Source organism: Archocentrus centrarchus, chromosome 12 (genome assembly GCF_007364275.1).
Source record: "Archocentrus centrarchus isolate MPI-CPG fArcCen1 chromosome 12, fArcCen1, whole genome shotgun sequence".
NCBI lineage: Eukaryota > Metazoa > Chordata > Actinopteri > Cichliformes > Cichlidae > Archocentrus > Archocentrus centrarchus.
The window spans coordinates 22,736,534-22,763,426 of NC_044357.1; the positions used below are offsets into that span (position 1 = coordinate 22,736,534).

General features: G+C 42.1%; 2 protein-coding genes across 5 annotated transcripts; both read right to left on the reverse strand.

The window, feature by feature from the left end:
- Positions 1–782: 782 nt before the first annotated feature.
- Positions 783–19,102, reverse strand: c6.2 (complement component 6, duplicate 2). Of its 3 annotated transcripts, XM_030742757.1 has the most exons (21): positions 18,643–19,102; positions 18,224–18,396; positions 17,384–17,541; positions 15,721–15,859; positions 8,828–8,953; positions 8,322–8,478; positions 7,587–7,731; positions 7,357–7,498; positions 6,808–6,946; positions 5,972–6,169; positions 5,629–5,872; positions 5,229–5,351; positions 4,963–5,129; positions 4,649–4,874; positions 4,127–4,295; positions 3,922–4,033; positions 3,268–3,400; positions 2,793–2,987; positions 1,800–1,887; positions 1,411–1,655; positions 783–1,315 (listed from the first exon to the last, which is right to left on the reverse strand). In XM_030742757.1, exons 1-21 carry the CDS (start codon positions 18,772–18,774, stop codon positions 1,137–1,139), a joined length of 3,390 nt encoding a protein of 1,129 aa, XP_030598617.1. In that variant the 5' UTR covers positions 18,775–19,102; the 3' UTR covers positions 783–1,136. The 3 variants fall into 3 exon arrangements, with proteins under 3 accessions (XP_030598617.1, XP_030598616.1, XP_030598615.1); XM_030742756.1 differs by lacking the exons at positions 15,721–15,859; positions 17,384–17,541; positions 18,224–18,396; positions 18,643–19,102 and adding an exon at positions 9,259–9,522 and having other exon boundaries at positions 8,322–8,442; positions 8,828–8,999; XM_030742755.1 differs by lacking the exons at positions 15,721–15,859; positions 17,384–17,541; positions 18,224–18,396; positions 18,643–19,102 and adding an exon at positions 9,259–9,522 and having other exon boundaries at positions 8,828–8,999.
- A 1,161-nt stretch (positions 19,103–20,263) lies between these two features.
- Positions 20,264–26,893, reverse strand: LOC115789585 (E3 ubiquitin-protein ligase RNF180-like). Of its 2 annotated transcripts, none has more exons than XM_030743062.1 (6): positions 26,672–26,893; positions 24,993–25,088; positions 24,358–24,915; positions 22,208–22,424; positions 22,003–22,101; positions 20,264–21,288 (listed from the first exon to the last, which is right to left on the reverse strand). In XM_030743062.1, exons 1-6 carry the CDS (start codon positions 26,747–26,749, stop codon positions 21,128–21,130), a joined length of 1,209 nt encoding a protein of 402 aa, XP_030598922.1. In that variant the 5' UTR covers positions 26,750–26,893; the 3' UTR covers positions 20,264–21,127. The 2 variants fall into 2 exon arrangements, with proteins under 2 accessions (XP_030598922.1, XP_030598921.1); XM_030743061.1 differs by having other exon boundaries at positions 24,993–25,091.

Consider the following 26,893-nt stretch of genomic DNA (forward strand, 5'->3'; position numbering starts at 1 on the left):
TAATTTAATAAAACATTTTTTCCTGAATATTTTTTTCATCTTCTTTGTTATCTTCATATACTACAGTGATCACAGTCTATATATTATATGCACTCACCAACAACTTCATTAGGTACACCTGTTTAACTACTCGATGATCTCTGGTGACTGTGGAGGCATATTCCAGAAACCAGTTTGAGATGATTTGCGCTTCGTGATATGGGGCTTTATACTGGAAGCAGTCATCAGAAGATGGGTAGACTGTGGTCATAAAGGGATGGAGATGGCCAGCAACAGTATTCAGGCAGGCTGTGTTATTTAAATGATGCTCAGATGGTACTAAGGGACCCAAAGTGGGCCAAGAAAATGTCCCCCACACCCCTGCACCACCACAAGCAGCCTGAAATGTTGAGACAAAGCAGTCTGGCCATCCTCCTCTGACCTCTGGCATGTTATTCACTTCATATTTTCTCCTTTTCAGACCAAGCTAATTAAACCACAGCGATGACTGTGTGGGAAAATCCCAGTTTGTGAAATACTCAGACCAGCCTGCCTGGCACCAACAAACACGCCACATTCAAAGTCACTTAAATCAACTTTCTTCCCCATTCTGATGCTCGGTTTGAACTTCTGTATGTCTACATGCCTAAATGTATTAAGTTGCTGCCCGATGATTGATTGGCTGATTGACTGATATTTGCATTAATGGGCATTTGAACAGGTGTACAGAATAAAGTGGCTAGTTAGTGTAGATACAGAATAAAAAAAAAAAGCGCTACAGTCAAAATAAAAACAAACAACGCTGCAATTTTATATTTTTATTTTTACACATGAAACATGTTTGCTAAGTATAAAAATACCCAGATTCAGACTTGACTGACAGACTGCTGCTTCCTCCTTCACATGTTGGTCAGATTTGATTTTAAAAGAAAAAGGCCTCATTTGTTATTTAGTATCCAAATATGTCATAAAAGTTGCAACTCTGTAACAAATTTGTTGAGTCTAATTATGGTTGCACACGCATTACTCTTTTGTGTTATTGTCTATAATGTCTTAGCTGTGGCGCACAATAAGGTCTAAAACTATGTGTGTGTGTTGAATGCTGTTCTAACATGAAGAGTGCGGTGAATCCAGCTGTGGAGTATAAGGCAGGATCATCACGGCTGACATTCACCTTCACTGAGAATTTCAAACGCATACTTAGAACACTTGAGTGCAGCCATAGAACAAAGGTCCATGCTGCGAGTCCTCTGGAGCCTGGTCAGCTTTATGCAGAACATGTGGTTTTTCACTTTGGGGCACTCCCGAGCGGGTCTGCACTCACACTTCTTAAACACTGGGGACAGACGTGAGTTAATGTTAGGCCACTTATTTGAGCTCTTGAAGCTTTAATGTGCTTTTAAACTGAACGCCTCATTAGAAGAAACTCACCAGAGCAGGTCTCCCACTCGTAACAGGTGTCAAGATCACAGGCCTCCTGAACAGAGCTCTTAGAGGACATGTTGGCCCTAAACGTGGCCCATTCCAGTTTAGCCAAATCGCCCGCATCACACGCGCCGTGGTTGACGAAGAAGAGCGGATCGCGGTGGCATAGACCGGCGTGGAAGGAGCAGAGCGACATTGGCACAGTGACGCCGATGTCTACGTTCAGGATGCAGAGATTCTCTGGCTGTGAACTGAACACACACACACACGAAACGAGAATTTTTATGTATCTGAATTTGTGGGAAAAATAAAAAATAAAAGGGATTATCATTAAAAAATAACAAGATCTAAAGATTAACCATGGATTAAAGGCTGATGCAATCACAGAAACTCACAGGCAGCTCTCCCGCGGGACGCAGACACAGCGAGAGTTCTGTAGCTTCTGTCCTGGACCACACTGAGTATCAGGAACAAATGGTTCCTCTACACACAGCACATACACAGAAACAGCAGAAACCAGTTTTATTTCATATGATTATTGATAACTGATTATACTACTCAGAAGGCTATACAAGGATCATTTTATTTTATTTCTTTGTTTACTTGGGACACTGCATGCAAATGGACCTCATAAGACATAAATATACCAGATTTACCTGAGCAGCCGCTGTCATCTGAGAACTGAGATTCAAAGATTCTGAGAACAGACCCATAAAACTCAAAAACCTTTAATTACGGCCAATCTGCTGTTCAGACAGCTTACAGTGCTGCTGCTGTTTTTAGACATTCCCGTCCTGACCACTTACACCGGCGGTGTCAAACATACAGCCCGGGGGCCACAACCGTCCTGACAAAAACTCAGAGATATTGTTGAAACTGCAGTTCTTTATCTTGAGACATATCTGAAAACAGGGGAAATAATTTGGTGCTTGTTATATAGCTTATCAGGCAATAATTTTACCAGTCTGGCCCACTTAAAATCAAAGTGGGCTGTGTGGCTTTTACAGTGTTGTTTGTTTAACACCCCGGACATGCACTGTTCTCTCAGTTTTGCCATGTGCAGCTGAGCACACTCCCACCAGTTTTCAGCAGAGGAATCCAAAGTTTCCAGACCCAAAGGCAGCACTTCAAATGAGGAGTGAGATTTGCGCACCTCTCCAGAGGTGCACAAATAGTGTGCACGCTATTTTATTGACCAAAACAGGCCATAACCACCTACTCGGACTGGATGGTGGTATAACCCTTAGAGGGATCTCCAGCCAATCAGACTTCTACCAAATGAATAACACACCTGCACAAAAAGCATTGGATATGCTCTTCCTGATTCCACATCAAATTTCAGAAACTCAAACCAGCCGCTTCATTATTTTCTCAGTGGTGCAGTTTACCGTTAGTGCAGCGTAGCTCAGCAGGTATCTGAGGCTCCCAGGTGAGTTTGTCACCGCACTTGTAGGAGCCTCGTGGCAGCGGCTCCAGGCCCTCCTCATTGCAATTCAAACGTACCACTTCACCCACTCTGTACTCCTCCTTGCTGGGGGACAGACTCGTATCATCAGGTATGTCAGGAGGAAGGCAAATCCTCCCTACAGGTTACAGGAGGACACAGAGGTCAGGGACTACAGATGCAAATTAGCAAATATGCTATAATCTGGCTCATTTACAATCTGTACTAAGTATTGATTGTTTTATTAATGTGCATTGTCCCAAATAAATAAAAAATTAAATTAAAATTAAATTAAATAGGTGCAGCTAAACCTCGAGATGCTCCTCACAGTTTCTTGTGTTAAGAAGGATTAAAAATGGAGATGCTGTGGTGAATCACTAAGATAAGTGTGCACTGGTGTAACAGGAAAACAGACTTACTGATGCATCTCCCACTCGGTTGACTCCAGGTTCCATCAGGAAGGCAGTTGATGTACTGAAAGCCCTCCACCTCAAACCCAGTGAAACACTCAAACTCTTCATCCTCACCAAAGTTATAATACTGCTTTGCTTTCTGATGAATGAAAGAAAAATTATGAATAATCTAAATATAAACCTCCTTCCTTCTTTTTCCTGGTCTTCTCTCTTTCATTGCAGGGTTTTTGTGCACATTACATTCTTTGCTGTGTGACTGTAGCACAATGTAACATTTTACTGTTGTAGGAACTCTGCAACACTGATTTTATTAATGAAATAAGTGAAGAAGAATAACACAGATACAATGTAATCCTTTGAGTTGGCTTCATTTATGTTAATGTTTTTAAGAGAAAGTTTATCGTTCTGTTTCTGTAGGTTCAGGGCTCAGAGTAGAGCAGCTGCTCCTCCACACTGAAAGGAGCCAGCTGAGGCAGTCTGGACATCTGATTAGCCTCTTTATGCCTCCTTATGTGAGGCGTTAAACTGGGAAAAGATCCCGGAGCAGACCCGGGATCTCTTGGCTGGCCTGGGAGCACCTCGGTGTCTCCCTCTGTGGAGCAACAGCTGGAGGTCTGGAGGTAAAGTATATATTATCTGATACATGTCAGCCCGATTTACCCTGAGGAAGCTGTTATCGGGGCTCTTTGGCCGCAGACACCCCTGCACACCGGGCGGCAGCTCGTCCCTCCAGCCTATCGTGAAGTCTTCGTCGTTGTCGCAGGTCTCCTGTCTGAACGAGAAACACAAATCAGAGCGTCAATATACATAATATACTGAAAAATAAAATGAGTGTACATATATTAAACGTTATGGTTCATAGTACTTTGCAAAGATGGAGATGTGACAGGCCTCCTCCTGTCTGTCTGGACCACTGCAGGGCTGGCCTCCTCTGAGGGGGGCGGGGTTATTGCACCGCCTCGTCCGATGTCTCTTCATGGAGGCTCCGCAGCTGCTCCACGCCCCCCAGCAGCTCCACAAACCATCCACCACCTCTGTGGATATAACACAGCAGTGTGGATATTACTAGAACCGGATCAGAATCAGTGCGTCATCTAAACTAAATGTTTTGAGCCTTGTTAGCAGCTCCTGCAGTATTACTGAAAAATCTTCACTTTCTCCACCTCAGAACTTCAGCCAATTTAGTTTCACCAATTAAAGTAACTTAACCTAAATGGACTGTTGGAGGAAACCAACATTAGCACAGGGAGAGCAAACTTTCTTAATAACTCTGAGGCACAACAAAAACTTTAAATTTATTTCCAGAGCCCACACCTGCATTATCTACTCTGCTCATTGCCCAGCAACAATGTTGCCATAACTTAAACCGGCCGAGCACCAACGATACCTGAAGTGTAGTCGGGAGCCCGGATTTCACAGTTGGTGCCGTAGGTGCCAGTCTGGCAAACACACTTGCATTCTGTGCCCGACAGAACTGGCCTGCCGTTGTTGGGACAAGGAGCGCACTTGCATGGATCAAACTCCTCCAGGTACTGCTGCAGGGCCTTCCTCAGGTGCCTCCTCTTTGTGGCAGCGCAAGGAATTCCCTGAACCAGATCTATGAGGGGAAGAAGCTGGACAAAACCCACTCATATATAAGTGCAAGAGTTTTTTCTAGATGGGCATTTCTGTGATGCTTGAGTGAAGAACTCTAGAGTTAACCTCGTAGTCGACAACAGCGGGGTTTTCGAGAACAGACTTGGCCCAGTTCTTGAAGGATATCTTGTCCGGAGCAGCACCCTGCCTTTCCCAGGCCAGAGCTGCTGCCTCTCTGGCTCGACCTCCTTTAACCATTGAGAAAGACTTCTCTGCTGCCTTAATGTATGAGCCTGGACAAAAGAAATGTGCAGGGAATGAGTAAAGAGGACAGCACAGTAGTAACAAATTCAAAGTTCTCCTTTGAGTCAGCAGGACAGAAATACGGTTACCTTCATATTTCTCAGTCATCCTGTTGTTGTTGCATCGATTTTCACGGCTGTATTGGGTGTAGAGGATTACAGTAAAGAAGGTCTGTTGGCCCACACAGTTTATCACGTTCTCCACAGTTTCACCTGTCAAATAGAAAAGAAAAGAGAGCAATAAATGCAGAAATGAAGGAACGGACAACAAGCTAACAATAATGACAAGAACACTAGCAAAAAGCAAAAACTAAAAAAAAAAAAAAAAGTCAGGTGGGACAAAGAGAGCAGTGGTCTATTGCTTCTACCTGCAATGCCTCTCCAGTACACCTGTTGTTACTTTGTGTTGCACCCAAGGGTTAAACTATGGTGAGTGAATGCTGCCCAGGGTGGCATTTTCCACTTTGTCCACCAGGCTGTGCTGTTGTACCTGAACTCTTGAGCTCCTCTCGGCTGTACTGGTACAGCAGGTCATAGTGGCCGCCCAGAGACCCTGAGCTGTAGTAGTGTGTCCCGAAGCGCTGGAAGATTTCCCTGTAGAGGGCGTAGTTGTAGTCAAGAGGAAGAGCGTGGAGGAACTGAAGGAAAGGCAGTGACAGGACGAGGTCCCCTGGGTCCCGAACCTTGAATGTTGACACGGGAAGGACTTGGTGCACTCTGATAAACTTGGAGTCCTACAGAGGAAAATACAGGAAATAAATAATAAGAAGAAAACGACGAGGAGGAAAAGTTCACGTGTGCGTGTTTGTGGGCACTGTGTTTGCCTGACTCACCTTTTTCTTTGAAGCTTCAAAAGCTTCCCTTTTAGAGCTGGAATGTGAGCTAGATGAAGAAGAGAAGAAAAAGATTGGAAAGAAAAACAAGCCTCTAGATTGACCGCTGGGACCAGACGATGAGCTGGATGTCTGAAAATCGATGGGCTCAGTGTGCAGCTGCTTAGGCTCAGTGCTGAAGTCCTCTGGCACTCCGACCTAAACAACCACAACTACACGTGTTAAAAGAAACTCTAATAATAATGGCAGTAGTTTCAAAGAGACAGCAGATAGCATTGTTCTATTACTAAATGGATAAAAAAAAATAGCCTGATTATTAACCTTATGTTGTTAAAACATCAGTTTTGCTTCGTTTCATTTATGCAACTGACATTTGCATAAATGAAATCACACTGACAAAACAGTGTGATATGTTTTACTATGAATTTCAGCTTTCATTTTAATCATGTGCAACAGCAGGAAATGGGTTTTGAGGCACGTTTTCTCTCATTTTCCTTTATGATAAAGCTTATAGTTAGGGCTGGATCAGGTGACCCTGAACCCTCCCTTAGTTATGCTGCAATAGGCCTAGGCTGCTTGGGGGGGGGGTGTTCCCATGATGAGTGTTTCTTTTCATTCACCTCTTTTTACTCTGTTTATACTTTAATCATTAGTTATTATTAATCTCTGCTTCTGTTAGCTTGATCAGGCTGCTGCAGGTTTGCATTAAGTAGCAGTTTGGTAGGATTTGACTCTTTTGTTCCCACTTTAGTGACACAAGTAAAACGGCTTTGTTAACACTTTCTTGACTAATTGTGTAACCTTTGTGAATACAAGACTGCAATAACTATATCTACCTTAATCTTCAAACTCTTAAAGTTGTAAGGAACCCGGTGGTAGAGTAACGTGCTTGGAGGCCTCTCGATGGTGCAGGTTCCTCCCATGAACATGTTGTCCAGCACTGCTCCCCTGGGCTCCTCAGCTAGGATATCAAACCTTCAAAATAATAAATCATGCAAAAGTCATATAAGCAAGAATATGCATTAACGTCTAGAAGTGCATCCACGGGCCGATATCTACATATTTATGTTTGGATTTATTATGTGCTTGCAATGTTTTTGTGATAATTCCAGTTATTATGAACATTTGAATGGTTGCTTTTAAGGTTTTTATTCATCAATGACATTTTAAAATATTATATGTTTCTATATTTATGTATGAACAACAGTTTATCTTTGCAACAGCGTTGCAGCCTCATTCACAACAAGAATCCCAGAAATCCTCCAGTAATTATCTGTTTACCTGGACGCTCAGGAGGAAAGTAATTCATGAACACAGGAGAGAGGAATGCAAGAGGACTGACATTAGTTAGGATCTCAACTGCGACCTTTTGACCTTTAGCTTACCCATTTCCCACCAGGTCAGCCCCCGGAGCCACTCTCTTCTCTACTGGACACACGACTGTGATGTCACCGCACTCCCTCTCGTCAGAGTTATCTCCACAGTCGTTCTGCCTGTTGCATGTTAGTGTTGAGTTAATGCAGCGCCCTGCAGCAGGAAGAATGTGCAGTTGTTTCTGTTACCGTACAACATATTATTTATGTAAAGAGATAATTTATGTAAAAACGCCACCAACCATTATCACACTTGAAGTCGTCTCTGCAGTCGACGGATGCGATCCTGCACTCCGTGGCGGGATAGCACGGCCTCTCCTCTGTCAACTCAGGGCTGCAGTCGGATCCACCAAACTGAGCCGGCCTCTGGACAGACCGGGTCCGAAACTGTGCCAATAACACAAGATAGAGGAAGGTTCCTCCATGATAAGCTAATCTGTTCCTCCATCTCTCAAGCCTAACTCTCAAATTAACAGATTTTTTTGGTTTATGAAGCCATGTAAAATTTCTCCATAGTGTATATCTCTCAACTGGCCTGGGAACGCCCAGCGGTCCCCCTGGATGAGCTGGAGGAGGGGGCTGTGGAGAGGGAGCTGTGGGCTTCTCTGTTTAGGCTGCTGGCCCCTCAACCTGGCCCCAGGTAAGCAGGAACAAATGGATGGATGGATGGATTATGGAGTCACCAGTTCATAATGACAATTCACTCAACCATTTTCTGGTGGGCCGCAGCACCTTTGACTGTTCTAGGATATTTCAGAGCTCTCATGAAGATCTGCAAATTATTGTAATATTTTCTATCTGTGAGCTCTTCCTTCATTTTTTGTCCAGTGCATTTAGGGACAATAATAAAGCTGTTTTTTTAGACTCTTCAAGTCTCAATGCACAACATACTACCACCACCTTATCAGTGGTCTCTGCAAGAAAAATGTGAAGTTCAGAGGAGTGTCACTGTTTTGCAGTGTGACTGAGTTCCTTGCCTGTTTCTTGGCACAGGGCGAGCAGTCGGACCACGGCCCGAACTCTGTCAGGAGGCAGTTGATTGGACAGGCGTGCTGGTTGCAAGCTCTCTGGTCATACCCCGCACACAGCTGATGGCAGCTGCTCTTAAAGAAATAGTCATCATACTGAAACTCCCTGCAAAAAAGTTTGCAAACCTCTTTTAGGTACAACATCTGTGGGCATCATCTGTGTTTCATCACAGCAGCTGAAGGGATTCATTTTTGATTACACTATTGCACAATTACTTTGGCTTTTACAAGTTTGTTTGCAAAAAAAAAAAAAAGTCAATACTTCAAAACGTGACCACCTGTCTGTGTCACTTCATCTGCGTTATATTATAAAGTATTGCATATGAAACTCTGTAATGTCGATACTGCATCTCACCTGAATTTGTTTGGCATCAGACATTTTTATCACCTTGTGTCTATTTTGGCTTCACCATCTGTGCTGTGTATGGTGGCACAGAGGGTCTGTGGTGTCTCACCTCCTTCTTACTTGTGTGCCATGACTGCAGGTGCTGGTGCAGGCAGACCAGGAGCTCCAGGGGTATCGGTCACAGAAACAGGCCAGACCGGCTGATATGCAGCTGAGGAGCAGCAGCAGGACCATGCTGCTGGAGGGATCCATCATGGGAACTCAAAGTGGTTTCACCTCCACTGAAGATGATGTGATTCCCAGCGCATGATTAAAAGCTATCTTCTTTTATTCATTTAGATAAATAGCATATGTGGTGCTTTGCATTTGGACAAAAATACTTTTTAAGGCATATGAAAAACATTTTTCTTTATACACAGTGGTTTGCATAAGGAATTAAAGACATTGCATAAAGATAGCATAACTTTGAATGGAGTAAAAACAATAAAAGTAGTTTAAGCAGGCATATCAAATTATAAGCATGGAGAAAACTCAACTCACCACATGTACTGACGTCCTCTCCAGCAGATGCAATTCTGCACTTAATCTGTTTGGCTGAATATCTGGGCAAAGTGAAGTAAACGATCTCTGCACTGCAGGCAGAGCTGAATCTGACTCCGAGGAGAGCGGGAATATAAAGCCTCCCCCACTGGGATTTCTCTTGGAAACCTGCTCAACTTACTTTGACCAATCAGAGTCCAAAAACATTAAACTACTTAAAAAAAATTAAAAAATAACCACAATAATCAGAGCACATGAAGTTCACATATAACCCTCCCGTCCCTCCTCGTTACGGGAAGTAAAAAGCTCTGGAGTTTCCCAGCTGCTGAGACATAAACCAGATGTTGGGTGCTTGAGACTTGACAGATACAAATAGCGAGGGGGAGGACAACGCTTTCTATGCTTTCTTTAGTTGTCCAAGTGTTTTCACAATCTGGCAGCAAACACAATTCTTGTGCAACACTACAAGAGAAACGAAAACGCAAAAACAAAACTTTATGCAACTTTAGCTGAATGATTGGAGAACTCTGATTCACTACAATTAGTAAATCCCTCAGTCAGAGGCAGCACAAAGTTTGCAGAGGTACTGAATGCTCTACTGTGTCCTTGTAGTTTCATGGATGAAATTGGGGTAAACAATTTAAGCATGTGGAGTGAATTTTTTGATATAACTGAAAAAAAAAAGATTGAATTGACTGAGAAAATTGTCAGCATGCAAGTAAATACTTTCTTCTTGTGTGCTGTTTTCAGACTGCGTGGCGGTGCAGCGTTGGCCTTTCATTGTGGAGTTTGCAGTTGCCCGTTGCCACTGTGGGTTTCTTTCAGGTACTTTCATTTTGTCCCACATTCCAGAGAAACCTATATTTGGTAAATGGTGTGTCCGAATTGGTCGTAGGTCGCCTCTCTCTCTCTCTTGCAGTTGATTGATGACCTTTCCATGACGTCCACGCCTCTCGCCCGGTGTCAGTTGGGACAGCCTCCAACTACCCCGTGACCCAAGCTAAGATCATTATCACTGCAAATTATCACAGTGCTGTTAAAAAGTATCTGCAACCTTCCTGATTTCTTTCTTTTTCTTTGTTTTGCACATTAGACAAAGATAACCTGAGTAAATACAAAATGCAGTTTTTAAATGATCATTTCATTTATTAAAGAGAAAAAGCTCTCCAAACCTACCCCACCCTGTGTGAAAAAGTAATTGCAGTAACTGCAGGCCTCACCTGTCTCAGTTCAGCGTTCATGATTCAACAATAAGAAAGAGATTGGGCAAAAATGGCTACAAGGTGAAAACCACTGCTGAGCAAAAAGAGCACAAAGGCTCGTCTCAGATTTGCCAAAAAACATTTCGATGATCCCCAAGACACAAGTTTAACTTTCTGGAAGGTTTAAATACTGTTACATCAGGTGTAAAATGAACACAGCGTTCCATAAAGAGAACATCAGACCAACAGTCAAACATGGTGGTGGTACTGTGATGGTCTGGGGCCGTTTTGCTGTAACTGATGGAACCATAAATTCTGCTCTCTAACCATTAATTAGCTGTGCTTGCAGGAGCATCTAGCGCCCTCCGACTGTTCAGACTGTGGTCACGGGTCAGTCCAGTTAGGCAGTTATATGTCAGTTTATTCTGATCCTGCCTACATATCACTGCTCATTTTCTTCATTAAAGTGTGGAGCCCTGTGACCTGTCCAGGGTGCACTCCACCTCTCACCATGTGACAGCTGGTCGTCCCTCCACCCTGTGGGCCTATGGTGGTTCCCCCACCTGTTATCTTTACTTTCCACCGTGTTTTTCACAGCCAACCTTAAGACGTCCTCTCTGGCTACAAGGCAGCACTGATGCAGGGATAGTACAGATGGCAGCATGACCGAGTCTTCAGTAAATTAGCCAAAATACTGCAGTCCCACAGGCTGGAAGCAAAGAGAGCCAGCCCAATCACATCCCAGCAGCAGAGCCAAACAGAGAGAGAGGGGGATGTGGCACTGTCTAGTGGCATATGGCATCATAAAATCTTTACTGGTGTATTACATTGATAAAATATGGATAATCGGTTTACTGTGTTACTATGTTTAATCCTCTAATCACATGTATTTTCTTCCATTAGGCTAAGAACATCCAGACTCCAGCTCTGTCACTAATGCAAAAACATGGAGCGATATTTCCCACCCCATTATCTCATTCATAGAAAGAAAGCAAATTAATCTGCTACCCAAAATATTTAAACCTGCTTAGGTTAAACACAATAATATAAAAAAACATCTTGTATATAAAACTTTATTCATATTATAAAATGTCCTATTAGCTGTACATAGGTTTAGCTGTGGTTCTCTACATTGCTGGACACAGTAACTACACACATGTCAAATACATGCCCGAAGAAAATAAAACAAAGCATTCCACAGTTTAAACACCACCAATATTACATTAAAGTAACAAACAGCACAAACACTAAACTACAACACACGTGACACTTACATTCAGTGAGGGAAACGGCTCTACTAGAATTCAGGTGAGTTTTGTGTGTCTTTTTTAATATTTTGTTTCTGTCAAAACTATTCTTTAAGCCCCCTAGAGGCTTCAGTGTGCATTACAGCCCAGAAGACTGAATGAAATACATCCTCGACAGCTTATTCGAGCAACAGGTAGGAAAATTATGAAATGCTATTTTTTTCAGGATATTAGAAGAAATAATTCTTTATGCAAAACTGGATTCAGTGCTCTTGCCGTTTTACTACAATGAAGCAGGAAAATGTAAAAAATAATTAGCTTTTACTTTGTTTTTTAATTTTAAGATGCATTTCTTTGTCACCGTCTGTTGTGGTGAACAGAGAGCTGAGCATGAAAGCAAAGTTTTCAATTTACCGATCGGTCCTACGCTCGCCTACGGTCACGAGCTGTGGTTGAAAAAATGAGATTATGAATACAAGCGGTGGAAATGAGCCTCCTCCAAAAGAGTGTCTGTACTTAGAGAGAGGGCGATGAGCTCAATAATTTGGGAGTAGCCCCGCTGCTCCTCATCATCCAAAGGAGCCAGCTGAGGTGGTTTGGGGATCTAACCAGGATGCTTCCTGGACACCTCATAGGTGAAGTATTGTATGCCCAGGGGCAGACCCAGGACATGTTGGAGTGATTATCTCTCTTCTCTGGCTTGAGAATGCCTGAGTGTCCCCTTGGAAGAGCTAAAGGAGGTGGCCAAGGAGAGGGAGGTCTGGGCATCTCTGCCCCTGTGACCCAAACCCGGGTAAGGGTCAGAAAATAGAAAGATAGATGGATTTTCTTTAAAATGAGAGTGACACGTTGTCATGATTCTTATAGTGTCTAGTATCGGTAACTCTACCCAGGGGGGTGCGGCTAGATCTCATTCGGAAATACAACATCAGCGTCATCATGTATAAATTTCAGGAAAAACCAAAAACAAAAAGGCTGATGACACCTAAAAGGCAAAGTTCAGGTGAAGTGCTGAACAGCTCATTCTTTCCTGGTATAAAGCTGATTGAAGCCTACAAACACATTGCTGAATAAATTCTAAATCCTTTAGTTCGTATAGTAAGAGAAATGCAAATATCATAGGAGCCAGTTATGTTTATGCACCGTGAAACTGTAGATGAATTGTACACCACGCAGGTATTCAGAGACTCACCAGTCTCACACTGTGACACATTCAAACATGGCGGCCTGACACAAGCACACAGAGATAGCTGAAAACGGACTTTGCCTGTGCATAGCCTGAATATGTACATCTGTTAGCTTTCATTATGTAAAAACATAAAGACTGGGAAGAAAATGACAAAAATCTAAGATTTCTCATTTTTAAGCTTTGGTAGACAATAAAAAGACCATCCATAACAAACTTTCTCCTCTGGGCTCTGTTTTCAGGCTTTGGAAAATCTATCCAATGATGACTTTGGCCAATCGTGGGTCTTTGTAGGAGACTGGTGTAAACTAGTACACTCTTGACCACTGGTCAGCTAAGTCAACCAGAGGACTTTCACCTGGGTGATCAGGGTTCATATCCTGTGCTATATTTATATTTTATTCATGATATTTCCCTAATCTATGATATCTCTTTTGTTTCTCCTCTGCTCTCTGTTGCACCGTGTGTGCGTCTGCTCTGCTCTGTCTTGGTGAAACAGGAACACAGAGCAGAGGAGAGAGAGGTGAAGTGAAGTAACATTACTCCGGTTCATTTTAGTTCATCTATGGATGTTCGGTTTGTTTTCAACACTTGCTGGTTGTTAAAAAAAAAAAAAAATCCAAATGGAGCAGGGTGTGGCTGACGGTGGGCACATTTGTTTTATCTGGACATGCTGGTGCTCTAAAACGACAGTGGTTCTGTGTGTCGACAATAGCACCTTTGAAAAGAACCAGAAAAGTATCTCAGCATTTAAAGCCCAACCAGATGGAACCTGAATCTGAGAATAGCAGGTTATATTACCGACTGTCAGCCTACCAGCTCTCAGGTATATACAGCCTACAAGATAAATGTCTTAATAAGATACATTTGAAAAATCAATCCTGAAACCTCAGGCACCAAAGCTGCCTGAACACGTGAGCTGAGAAGTCTGAAACAGTAAATATCAAGATGACAGAGACAAATAGAATCTGGTAACAGATACTACAAGATTACAATTTTAGATATTGGTTAAAAAAAAAGCGTGGAATTAAACAATATTAAAGCATCTCTAAATAAATAGACATTATTGAATAAAACAAACTAAAATTAAAGTCCTTTCCTGTCACGCTCTCAGCCAGACACCATGCAGCAGAGTCCAGGGAAGCGCCTCTTCCTCTGTCTGATCAGCGGGTGAGGAGTCAGGTTCAGTAAGCTGCTGTCATCTGCAACAAACAAACATGTCGTCCTGTTTCCATCAGAGAAAGGCCAGTGTCAGAGGTCGCCTAACCGCTTTACTTCACCCATAAATATCAAGCAGTGAGGTCTATGTTCTAAATGTATATTTTATTTATTTTTTCCTGTTTGGCAGGTCTAGCACTTGAGTTGAAGGCTTCTTTTTTGGTTTCCCTCTCATCCAAAAGGATGATAGGAAGCTGATCAGGTCATATGGTTCAAGGTTTGAATGGCGGTTAAATCACCTGGGAAGGCATCTCAGGACCTCATTATACGTGGTGTTATAGGACACTTCCCACGTTCACTGTTAGTTGTTCCATTTCCAGATATAGTCGTGTTCAGATGTTTACAAAACCTCATCAGTTGGGTGCACAGATTTGAATTTATTTTTGGATTTTCTCTAATCCACACAGGCTCAAATAAATGCAAACACTCACTTAGATCTTTTAAGTGGTGCTCCTGAAGAATCTCAGTGTCCTTTAACTTGACAAAGCCAAGGCCTATTAACTTCTTGTTCGTGATCATGATCGACTACAGCTGGTAGTTTCTCGTTGCCAGCATAAAAAGATTTGTTTGAGAGCACCCACTGGATTGACCCATACTCATAACAATGGGAAAGTCCATGGAATTCAGTGAAGATCTAAGAAGGAGAATTGTAGAGTTACACAAGTTGGGAAGGTCTCCTAGAGCCATTTCTAAACAACTGCAGATTCCAAGATCATCAGTTCAAACAACTGTATGTAAGTACAAGTTATTCAGAAGGGTAACATATTTGCCAAAGTCTGAAAGAAGACCCAAACTGTCACCCTCAGATGAGAGGAACTTGTTTAGGCTGTTCAGGAACCACCAAGCCTCAAGCCTACCATGAACTGGAATCTTTTGGAACACCAGCGTCACTGTCCACAGTGAAGCCAGTTTTACATCACCACGGACTGAGAGGGTGCCAACCAAGAAAGAAGCCCCTGCTCCAAAACTCGACACCTTCAAGCTTCAGTGAAATTTGCAGGCGCTCACACGGCCGAGCCGAATGCCTTCTGGAGAAAACTTTTATGTTCAACTGAGACAAAGATTGGAGGAGTAAAGTTGAGGCTTTCAAACCTAAGAACACTGTACCAACTGTCAAGCATGTTGGTGGTAGCATCATGTTCTGGGCTGTTTTGCTGTCAGTGACATTGCTACACAAAGTGGATGGAATAATGAAGGAGGAGGACTACCTCCAAATTACTCTTCATCTCAAATCAACAGCTAGATGATCGAAACAATTAGATGTTCAGGAAAAAACTATATTCCAACCATAATCCTTCAAAGACTTGCAGCAAATATAAGTTTGTGCACAGCTCTTAAACATTTTGCTGCTCAGCAAAACTTTGAGTCACAAAGACTTTTCTGCTTTTTGTTTTTTACTCATTACAAAAATGACATACCTTGATTTTTCAGAGGCAATGGCATCGTCTCCCTGAGTTTGCTGAGTAGGTTTCGCATCTCTCGCATATCTCTACACACAAAGAATGAGCAGCGTTTTATGAGCAGGTTAAATTATTCTGCACAAAATAAGAATTCATGCTGGTGAAACTTTTTCAGAGTGGACAGAAAACTGCAGGTGCAGTGAGCGTACCTCTCTATATTTTCAATATCATTTCCCACCAGCCACTGCTCCTGAGGAAAGTCGATGGGAGAGGAGGATCGGTCCTCCAGGATGGGAACATCTGAGCTCTCATCCAGCCTGAAATCCACCCTCGGCTCTGAGTCTGTTCCTGCACAGACAGCAGTGCTCAACAAAGAAACCTCATGGACTAAAAACACATTTGTAAAGCTATTCATGATTTTAGGCAATAAAACAAGAAATTCTGGTGCTTCAGCATTCAGCATCTACACGTTCACTTAGGAATTAAATTCCTGTAAAAGTGAAGGAAATGCTTCAGCTTTGTTGACTGGAAATGTTTTTAAAAAGTCAACATTTTTCTTTAAATTATGTTTTTAAAATGTAATGAAAATGAACCCTGCGCTCTGCTGCCCCCTGCTGTACCAACACAGAATGACTCCATTACAATCTAAAATGGGAAGGTTGTGATGTTTATGTATATAATAGTACATGGTATATTATTGCTTTATGCCTTTGGCTGATTTGACTGATGTGGAGCATAATTAATTTTAATACCTCTGAGCAAACCAAACCAGTATTCAACAAATACTGGGTGTCCAAATTAAGCAGCGCTAATGAGATATTAAGAAGCAAATTGGACTTCTGTATATACAATTGATGGGGTTTGAAATCTGCATTATTTTAAATTAAAAATAAATGACAGACTACAAGAAAATACTGCTCACTGTCAGTTGTGAATTTTGTGCCTCAAGACAGTGATAAATTAGCAACAAGATGGAATCAGCCTGCTGTCAGTTATTGATTGAATTTCTTGTCAAGCTCTCAATTAAATAAATCTGTTTGTGAGAATACAGCTGTTAACCAAAATAAATCCACAAAAAAAACAAAAAACAATTCTGCTGCCACACAGAAATTCACATCAACTACTTAAATTCAGAGTCTAGACAGAAATTCATTGATCTGAAAGAGAAATTCTGTGACCTGTGTGATCGAAAGAGGTCACCCAGAAGTTGAGGATCCTGCATGCTCAACCTCTGGAGGACCAGCTGATCGCTGCAGCTACTTGCAACTGGTCGTCAAAAACGAAAAAATTTAAAGGCAATCACCGGGCAACCACCTGATAATTTACTAGCTGCAAGGAGGTTGCCGTCCTATTTCTGCTCCGGTGTGACTGAGCCATGAGCACGAAATGTGAAAATACTGGAAAACAAGAGGCTGCGTCTCTGCCTGGCTACAGCTCAAAACTCCAACAAGACTTAATAATGAAGCTGTTTGCATTTCTCCTGCACACACACTGGAAACAGTAGTAAGTTGTACCAGAAACATCCACTCAGGTCATTTTTGGATTTTAAATGACCTGCACTAAATTTCAGGCTATAAAGTCTGTGTCTCATCAAGCTGATTTTTACTGTGTTTTACTGAGCAGATACAGTATTACTCCTGTAAATAAACACAGCTCAAATAAATAAAAGCATGATATTCATGGTAGCTGCATACTTGAAAGTGGTTAAAATAATAATGATATGCTTGTAATCTGAAAGTGAAAAGTACAAATCAATTGTTAGTAAGACTGAATTTTAAATATGACACTTTTTAATGATCAGACCTGCCCACAGTAAGCTACAATTTTGAAACAGGCTTTTATTTTTATTTAGTAATGCAGCATCATCATCACCCTGCGTGCTCATTCCTGTGACTGTACTTTTTCTGTGTAGCTGCAGCACCCCCAGCAGGCACATGGACTTGAGCATCTCCGTTATGAACATCTCCAGGCAGCACTGCAGCTGAATGAAGAGCCGACAGATCTCGGGATGGATCTCCCCGTCCTCCGGACTGCCGCATTAAGGAGAGGAGAAGAGACACGGAGAGATACAATCAGACACAGAGGCAGGGAATGTGCAGACAGCGTCACAGCTGTCGTTTCAGCCTGTTTTTCCACTAGTTTACTGTTTCTGTGCAACAATCGGGTTGAGGACACTTCACAAACCTATCACACTGCATTATTGTCTTCCATACATGGGTTTATAGCAGCCTCTTTAATCGTATGCACCCCCGCAGCCCTGGCAGATGGACACAACAGCCTTCTCTGACACCTTTTTTTTTTATCCAAACGTGTTCAGTTAAACTGTTTATCCTCATCTTTGCTAAGAATTATTTTTATGTTTGTTCAGACCAACAACTAAAGTTTAATGTTGCAATTTTTTTAAAAATCAAGCTGGTTCAATCATATGCATTTATTTTGACATCTATTTTCTAAGGCTTATACATCACTTTGCAATAACTGTTAGCTTTTCTGCTCAAAGTTGATTCATGAGTTGTAATTGTTCAGCTAAAATACTCAATGCTGAAGGAAACCCTGGAGTTGTATGTAGCATCTGTACTTTAATAAAGAAAATAATAAAAAAATATATATATGTGGTTTCATATGGTAGGATTATCTACCGCTAAAATCTGTCACTAAAGAGAGAGTAGGTGTTAATATTTTACGACTGTATATACCAAACTTTGCTCGTACCCCGAAACAGAGATGACGGCGAGGTCCTGGTGCGCAGCCCGGGCCATGGAGCACCCTTTAGACCGCGTGTGGTGCATTTGAGCCCGCAGAGACGGACAGTCGGCGGAGATCTCCCCGACGGATATGACCTGCTCCCGGTACAGCGCTACGAGGGTGTTGAATTCCTGCACAGTCTTAAAGAACACAAACATCATACCATCAGGAACCACATGACATGACTGGATGTATTTTCAAATAGAATAAATGCAGCCTGAAAGCGGCTCGTTGCAAGGCTTTTTTGTTTTGCGCCACTGCAGCTGCACCTGCACTTGATAAAGTCGGATTTATCCGGCAACATACACGAATCTGTCCTTTGGTGCAGAGCTGAGCTCATGTCAATCATTAACAGACATGATTATGATCCTTATTGCAGTACCCACCATCCTGCTGTCGTCCACGGCCCCCTCCGTGCTCTCTCGGCGCTCCGCCTCCGTCTGCGCCCCTTTACCGAGGGGAAAGATGCTCCCTGTGGACCTTGGGCGCTTTTTCCGCCCGTACGGTGCAGAACACATGCATGCACACCCACGACCGGAGCCGAGCCAGACGCAGCGAGGGATACCCTCTCTTTTGGCTGCTGTGTCCTCTGTGGAGACGAAGACGATGCGCGCAGACGATGCTGGGTGAGGGCTTCTTTTTCTTCTTCTTTTTATTTTTCACCCCTAATGCTTAAAGCCCCCCCGCAACAGTGCGTGACTAATCCCCGGAGCAGGATCAGAAAAGATCCCACAGCAGCTCCCTCCGCATCCCAGCCGAGAGGAGAGTCACCTTCAGCCCCTCCTGAAGGCCGACAGGGAGGCTCCTCCGTCTTCCGCCCCACGCTCACGTGTGCGGAGGATACAGACGGAGCCAACGGCAAAACAAGTCGTCACCCTCCGACTGAAAATTAACTGTTTATGTGCATTCAGGAAAAAAAGAGATGATTACAATTTAAACTGAACCAGTTTTACATCAACCTAATCATTATCAGTCAGGGGCGTGTTCAAAGTGGAATGGGCTGGCAGCAGCACCCTCCCCACCCCCCACCCCCCAACCCCCGAAATATTAAATGTGCCATTTTGCAGATTTAAAATATAAATCTCCCATATTATTATATATCAACTGCTCAACATTATATAAGCAATATAACTCCTCTCTAGCTGCAACATCAAAGTGACATATAAAAAAATACTAATTATTATATAAAAATTTACATAATGTATACATTTTGGCATCACTGTAATGTATATATGATTATGCATATTTAGTACTTTTGCATCAAAATAAACTTAAAATATTTAATGTAAAAGTTTTTGTACTCTAATCAAGCATGACCTACTTGAATAAATATATTTATAAATAAAGATGTTTAATACAAAATAACAGTTGAAAACTTGTGCAGCACCACCTGTTGAGTAATTTGTCTAGAGGCACAAAGTTGCATTCTTCCTGAAAACAGGAAGTGCCTTAAACCTGCATTCTGTCTGAAGGCCACCAGATGGCGATATCTGTGGCTGCAAAAAGACTTTTGGTCCTGTAGAAGTCCGAGGGGTGGCTTCCTGCCTTGACCTCTCTAAACACTTTCCTGCTGAGTTTGTGCGCGCAGTCATTCATTTTGTGTCATATTTAAAAAAAAGTTGCATCTATTTAATCTCTCCAAAAGTTGCATCTATTGCATCTCTCCAATGGGAGCCTGAGGCAGCCCCTAGAAATGTCAGGTCAAAAGTTATGAAATTTGGCACACTTCCTCAGGACAGTCCCATTATCATTTTCACCAAGTTATGTGCCACTACCTTGAGCAGTGTAGCGCCACCATTGGGGCAACGTTGGATTTGCATTTGCGACTGTAACTTGTGACTCCTGTGGTCGATTTTCTATAACGATGTACTGCTGAAGTCCTTCTAGGCTTGTTCAACGCACTGCAATGACAGGGAATGTCTCTGAAATTGCTTAATAAATGAAACATAGTAACATATACAAAGAGAACTGGTCCAAGTGAAAAACATTTTATTGATTTAACAGGTTTGATGTGTGTTCTGTGTTCTAGCTGCTGCAATTCCAGCAGTGTGGAAGAGACTTAGCAGCACATTAGAATCAAGTAGAACAACATTTATATATTTTCTGCATCACCAAATGAATACAGGAACATTCCTGTGACAATGCCACACTGTTTGCACTTCATTAGTGGTTTTAATAAGGTACATCTTAACTTCCACACATTAAATTTAATGGATGAAATGTCTCTCTGCCTCAGGTTGTAGCATCGGCCGTGTATCAGGACAGCTCACAGTACATGACCATATAGTTAATATGCAAATTATAATAACACTTTTGAAAACACAAAGTGCTTCACAGTTTGGATAAAAGCACATTAATGAGGTGTAAGTACCCCAAAGTACAAACACACAGTCAAGAGTTTGTACTTACATTCATTTATAGACTCTTTACTTCCATATAAGCATGTGCTGTGAACTAAAGAAAGGCTCATCCATAAAACTGAGTTTTCAGCCAAACTTGAGGTGACACCTCAAAGCACGGTCGCCTCTGGATTCAAGAACATTGGGTTCAAAATTCAAATTGCCAGCAAGGAAGTCAATGTGATGACCGACCTGAGTGAAGCTGTCACAAGAAGCTCAGTTTTGAGGTTCTGTCCTTCGTTGTGTTAGAAGGAAAAGAAAGAAGCTCATTTTAAAGCAGACTGATCATTTTTAAAGTCATTAGGTAATAATTTAACTCTAATCATACTAGACTCAATACTGTAAACTTTCCCCAACAATTGCACAGATATCGTGCATCATCTGACATGTGATTCAACAAGTGGAACCCATTAAATACACATTACCCAGTTTAAAAAGGAAACAAAAACATGACGGTTAAACCTGCAAAGTCTCAAAAGAAGCACATGGTTAACCAGAGGAAAATCAGAACCAGGAAACACCTCGATGCAAGGATGAAGCCCATCTCACACACCTTGTAGGCAATAGGGTTCGATTCCGATAAGTAAAAATGAAGGACGGGAATGTCGTCGTCTGTGGTTCTTATGATTGGTCCTAAACAACAAAACAGAAAAATTCCAGATAGGAAAACCATACAGTTTTTAAATGGCTCTGTTCAGTTTTCCATCATTTAAGTCAGATCTACTGTTCCAGTGCCGGATGCTCATATTAGACACGGTTAAAGTGTGTGTGTGTGTGTGTGTGTGTGTGTGTGTGTGTGTGTGTGTGTGTGTGTGTGTGTGTGTGTGTGTGTGTGTGTGTGTGTGTGTGTGTGTGTCACGTGACAAGTTCGCATATGAAATATTCTGAATTTCATGTCATTATTTTTCATGTGAACTTGGTGTGCAAAGGCCTTTAGAATAACAATGGAGAGCTGGAAGTTAATATAATAGGTCTACTTTGCTAATACAAAACACAGTTCCAGTGAAAACATGCATGACAACCTTTTAGTTTGAATAAAGACAAATTTATCTACAGTCAGATTGGAAGTGGTCCCATGCCAGAATTTCAAAACTTTAAGCACTGATCCATCTCTCCAACCTCTAATGTTGGAAGTTATCCTTTCACCATAAGAGGCTAAATACCTTTAACTGGAGGAATACTGTGCCTGGACCCATTAGGTTTGCAAACTCTGGACTGTATATAGTTATTTAGCTGTTCACAAACAGCTTTACCAGCTGTGGAAAGATAAAATATCCCACTGAAAATAAAGTGTGGAGATAAAGCAATACCACTTAACACTTTTTAGCCAAATAGAAAGTTTCTCACCTTCGGGCAGAGGCCATTTTTTACAGGGGGAAGTCTCGAAATTCTGCTTGCGAGCCAGGTAGAGGTTTGGGAAAAGGGTCTTTGCTCTCTGATCAAGCTCTGAAGAAAAAAGAGCACATCGTCACATTTGAGTAGATCCATCCATAATGTTTGCCATTATAATCAGAAAGAACGAGCTGATGAATGAATGGGGGAGGGGGTTAACCTTTATGGAAGTGTGTGGATGTGATGAGTGTCCGGCACAGAGGGCAGGTGGCGCTTGCTCCGCTGTTCCTGGCAAGCTTGCGAAGACAAGGCTCGCAGAAGACGTGATCACAGGTCAAACAGCGTGGACTGAGGTAGACATCCAGACACATGGCGCAGGTGAGGTCCTCCGTGTCCCCCACCTCCTCATCCAGCAGTGGACCTCTCACACTTTCAACCTGGACATAAACACATGAGATTTTCTTTTGCTCCCAGCAGTGGAGGGAAATGGGTCAGTAAAGATATGCAGCCAGTGGGGTCAGGTTAACCGGTGATTCCAAACTGTCCTTAGGTGTGAGTGTGAATGGTTGTCTGTCTTTCTGTGTTAGCCCTTCTACAGATTGGCAGCCTGTCCAGGGTGTACCCTGCCTCTTGCCCTGTAGTAGCTGGGATAGACCCCAGAACTCTAGATTGGATAAGCAGAACGAAATGAATGGACTGACGGATGGCTCCAAAAAGCAAGAACACAAACACTCAGGCGACGCTTATCAGACAGCTGCAGTGTCAGCAAGCCTGTCAAATAAAGCCGACACACCCTCAACATTAATGCAGCTGGGGGCAACAAATCATGTTTTTATACCCAATGGATCTTTAATGCTCTAAAGTTGGGAATTTTAAGATAACCTGTAGAGACTGCGCTGCTTTTTGAGCCAGCCTCAAGTGTCAATTAGAGAAACTGCAGTTTTTGGCACTTCGTTTGAGGCTGATATAGTCTCTCGCTCTCTCTCTCTCTCTCTCTCTCTCTCTCTCTCTCTCTCTCTCTCTCTCTCTCTCTCTCTCTCTCTCTCTCTCTCTCTCTCACACACACACACACACACACACACACACACACATTTAAAAGAAAAAAATGAACTGGTCTGCAAATGCCACCAAATCACCAGCTGCTAAACTGTTGCCCCTTGCTGGGTTTGTACCTCATGCATATTGCCGTCTGATTCACTGTTTTTACAGTTTGTGTATTTTATTTGTGTGTTGTATACAGATTGTGTATTTATTTTTATTTCAGTGTATTGTAGCGATTCTCTTAGTTAGAGAGCGTGTTGATGTTGTGGGATTTCGGACTGTTCGGGAGGTTCGTGAAGGCAGCATGGAGAGAGAGAAAAGACCGAGAGCTTGCCTGTGTGTGTGTGTTGCTGTTCCGCTGTTGTAGTTGTGGTTGGCGTGGCTGTGGCCTACAGCAGCCGTTTTTCTGCTAATAAAGACGACCTTTGTTGTGAATATCGCCGACTGTGGAAGTGTGTTTACAACGTTACAGTATTTATTTTGACATTCCCTATAAAAAGGGCTATTCTATTCTATCAGGTTGTAAAAAACAGTTGAGACCATATCACTAATAAATAAACACAAGAACAAGACAACGTGGGCAGTCAGCAAACTCAGTTTAACAGAACAAAGGTGGCACAGATGATACAGCTATTCTCATGAAACGATAAGAAATTTAGTGTCCTCAGAGTTGTGTTACCACCACTTGTGAGTGATTACTGGAGGTAGATGGTAAGCACTGGGAAAATGATTGCTGAATTCCCAGTAACACAACAGGATGGCAAAAACCACCTTGATATTGTTGGGGGTTTACCTTACAGTACAAAGCTCCTTGAAATGACTGTTGTGAATTAGCGCTATATAAATAAAAATTGATTGATTCATTCTGAATGTTAATATTAATTTAATCACACCTTAATAAAAGTTCAAAAATATATCTGCCCACAGATTATGCTAGGCTACATCATTCATTGCTGCATCAAAATGAGGTTAGCCGCGCCTCGGGACTCTCTTGACTGGTTGGCTATAGAGGTCTCACTTCCCCTTCCCAAATTCAGATGTATTCTGAATACTGGAAATACAAAGTGTGGTTTCAGCGAGGGTGTGAGTACAGGAGGCAAAGGGAATTCACCGATTACCTCTACTACTCCCTACTCACTCACAATCAGACATCGCATGGACTTTGCTCTAGGGAGCTGGCAGGTTGAGACTGTTTGCAATAAATACTTAGTACAAACAGATACTTTAAATCTGCTGGAAAAACAGGGAATATACCAGTGGTTCTTCTTCCTGCTCAGAGGCACGGTCAGAGATGCATTTCCTTCTGAGAAACAGGGCTGAATCACAAACCTTGTGGAGAGCTGGAGTCTCAGTTTGCAGGAGCTGCTGACCTTCAGAAACAGATGAATGGCAGGTAAAAGAGGCTGTGTGAAGCTGCTGGCTTGCAGAATATGAGACAGGTGACAATGTAGACTCATCTGTCTCCAATCTCACAGAACCAACAGCAGGGTGAAAATCAGAACCACCTAAAGCTCTCTTCCAAGTGACACCTTCTCCTATGGGAGCTTTTCCATCAGTTTGTGGATGTGAGGCCTCTGCAGGACTCATGTGGGGAATGGCAGCAGCACAGTTATTCTGAGAGCTTTCCAGAGCAGTCCTGTTAAAATCAGACCTCTCTTCTTTATTTTGAGACATGTGTGTTAACAGACCAGCCTGTCCCCTCTCAAGCCTCGTCCTTAAAGGCTGAACAATCAGGACGGAGTGCTCGTGGTCATAATCCAGGCATTTTTTGCATAAGTGAACGGAGGTGTCAGTGCCGCAGGAACACTCACTACGATTTATGAAGTTGAAGCCACCCAGGTGAACCCCACAGTTCTGGCAGTTCAGTTTTCCTGCAGTCCACTGGGCCTAGAAAGACAAAAAGACCATAAAGACACAACTTTCTGAAACTGTTCACACATTATCCCTGAGTCCAACACACTTACTTGGTGAACTGAGGTCAAAATCCACTCCGGCAACGTGTCAACATTGACGTGCCAAATACTGCAAACATCAGCCGAGGCTTCATCTGCAGCTGGAATCTGCTTCAAGGCAAAAAACACACAAACAGCTGGGACAGTTTATTAGAAACAGCTCATCAGACACATGAAAAAGAACGTTTTCACATGACTCTGTGCAGTCCTGTGATGGTGGGGTGATGATTTGGGCTTGTTTTGCAGCCACAGGACCTGAGCATCTTACGGTCATTAAGTCTACTATGAACTCCTCTGTATATGTGTGGGCCAGAACTCAATCAGACCTCAATGAACTGAATCAACTTTGTAAAGAGTGGGTCAAAATTTGTCCACAATGATGCGAGAGACTTTTATCTAAATGACTTTATCAATTCCTTCAAGTTTCTGATACTAAAAGTGATTCTACAAGCTACTGAATCATGGGATGGACACAGTTTTTCACAGGACTGCATAAAACCCTGTGATAACACTTTCACGTGACTACAGTCTCACAAAGGAGTCACAGGCTCCAACAATAGGACATTTGTAAGTTCGCATAGAATGGACTTTAGTTTTCTCCAGTGCATTATAAAAATAAATAAATGAACAAAAGATCCAGGGTATGAATACTTGTTTGTGTTACTCAACTATATGGATATTAAAATTGTTCAGTTTTGATAATAGAAGACATCATACTCAACAAAAATGAGATTTTGACACTTGAGTTGGCTGCAGTTTTTAAACAGAGCATAAATTAGTTTCTCAGCCCTGAAAATTTCACGTGGATATCTCCTGCACTCAAAAATGCTGGAGAAAAAAAGGTAAATACAAAAGCACAAATTTCACACCACCCCTACGTACCTCAAGGTCAGAAAACATAATAAAATATGCTACAGTTATTGTCCACACCCCCCCCCCCCCACACACACACACACACACAAAAATAAATATCCAAACAAACAGACCATCAGCTGACTGAGGGAGTCAAAACAAAACAAAAAACAACAAAGTAACCTTTCTGAGCCCAGCTGATACATATTTATTCAACATTTTAAACCTCACACATTTAGTATGTGTTTATGAAGAAATACTTTTTTGTAAATTGTTCTAAAGCAAAAAAAAAATTATGATTTTCAATCATTTTTATGTAAAAAGGAGTTAAAAGGACAACGTACAAAACTAATTTTCTAAGCGGAAGAAGATGGATGCAGAAAAAAAAAAATTTTAAGACATTTTGAGAAGATTTACTTGAGTAAATTATGTATCAGAATATACTGGCATCATTTCAGCAACAACATGAAGTGTAATACAGCAAAATGTAAGTATAATACTACATCTAAATCTTCACTGACCCATACCACGTTCATGTTAGATTTAACCTCCTTTTGATTTATTGAGCTCTTCTCTTTTTTGTGTTTTATGTTTGTTTTGGTGCATTAATAGTAATTTTCCAATTTTTGGAACAAGAACAGTTTCTTGTCTTGCACAGATGAACTGCTGACTCCATAAATACTCGGCTCAATATCAAAGTACACTGAAGTCATCATCGTCCTTTGTTACTTCTGTTTAAAACAAAAGCTGAACCTCTGGATTCCAGATGTGTAATATTTGAAATATTTTGTGCAGAAACACTAATTTAAAATAAACAAAAAACAAACTGCTTCCATTACCGTTAAACACGCAGAGTCTATGACGCCTTCCTGACACCTCCTGCAGCGCAGCACGCTTCTCTGCAGCGGGTCCTCCATCCGTCAACGGTGACAAAAGCTGCCTGTACACAGTGACAAATTCACCTGCACTGCTGCTGAATCTCAAGTTCATAAAGCAATAAAAACTCTTCTTTGGATGCTCAAACTGCCAATCAGCTGATCATCTGAAATACTCAGCTGCAA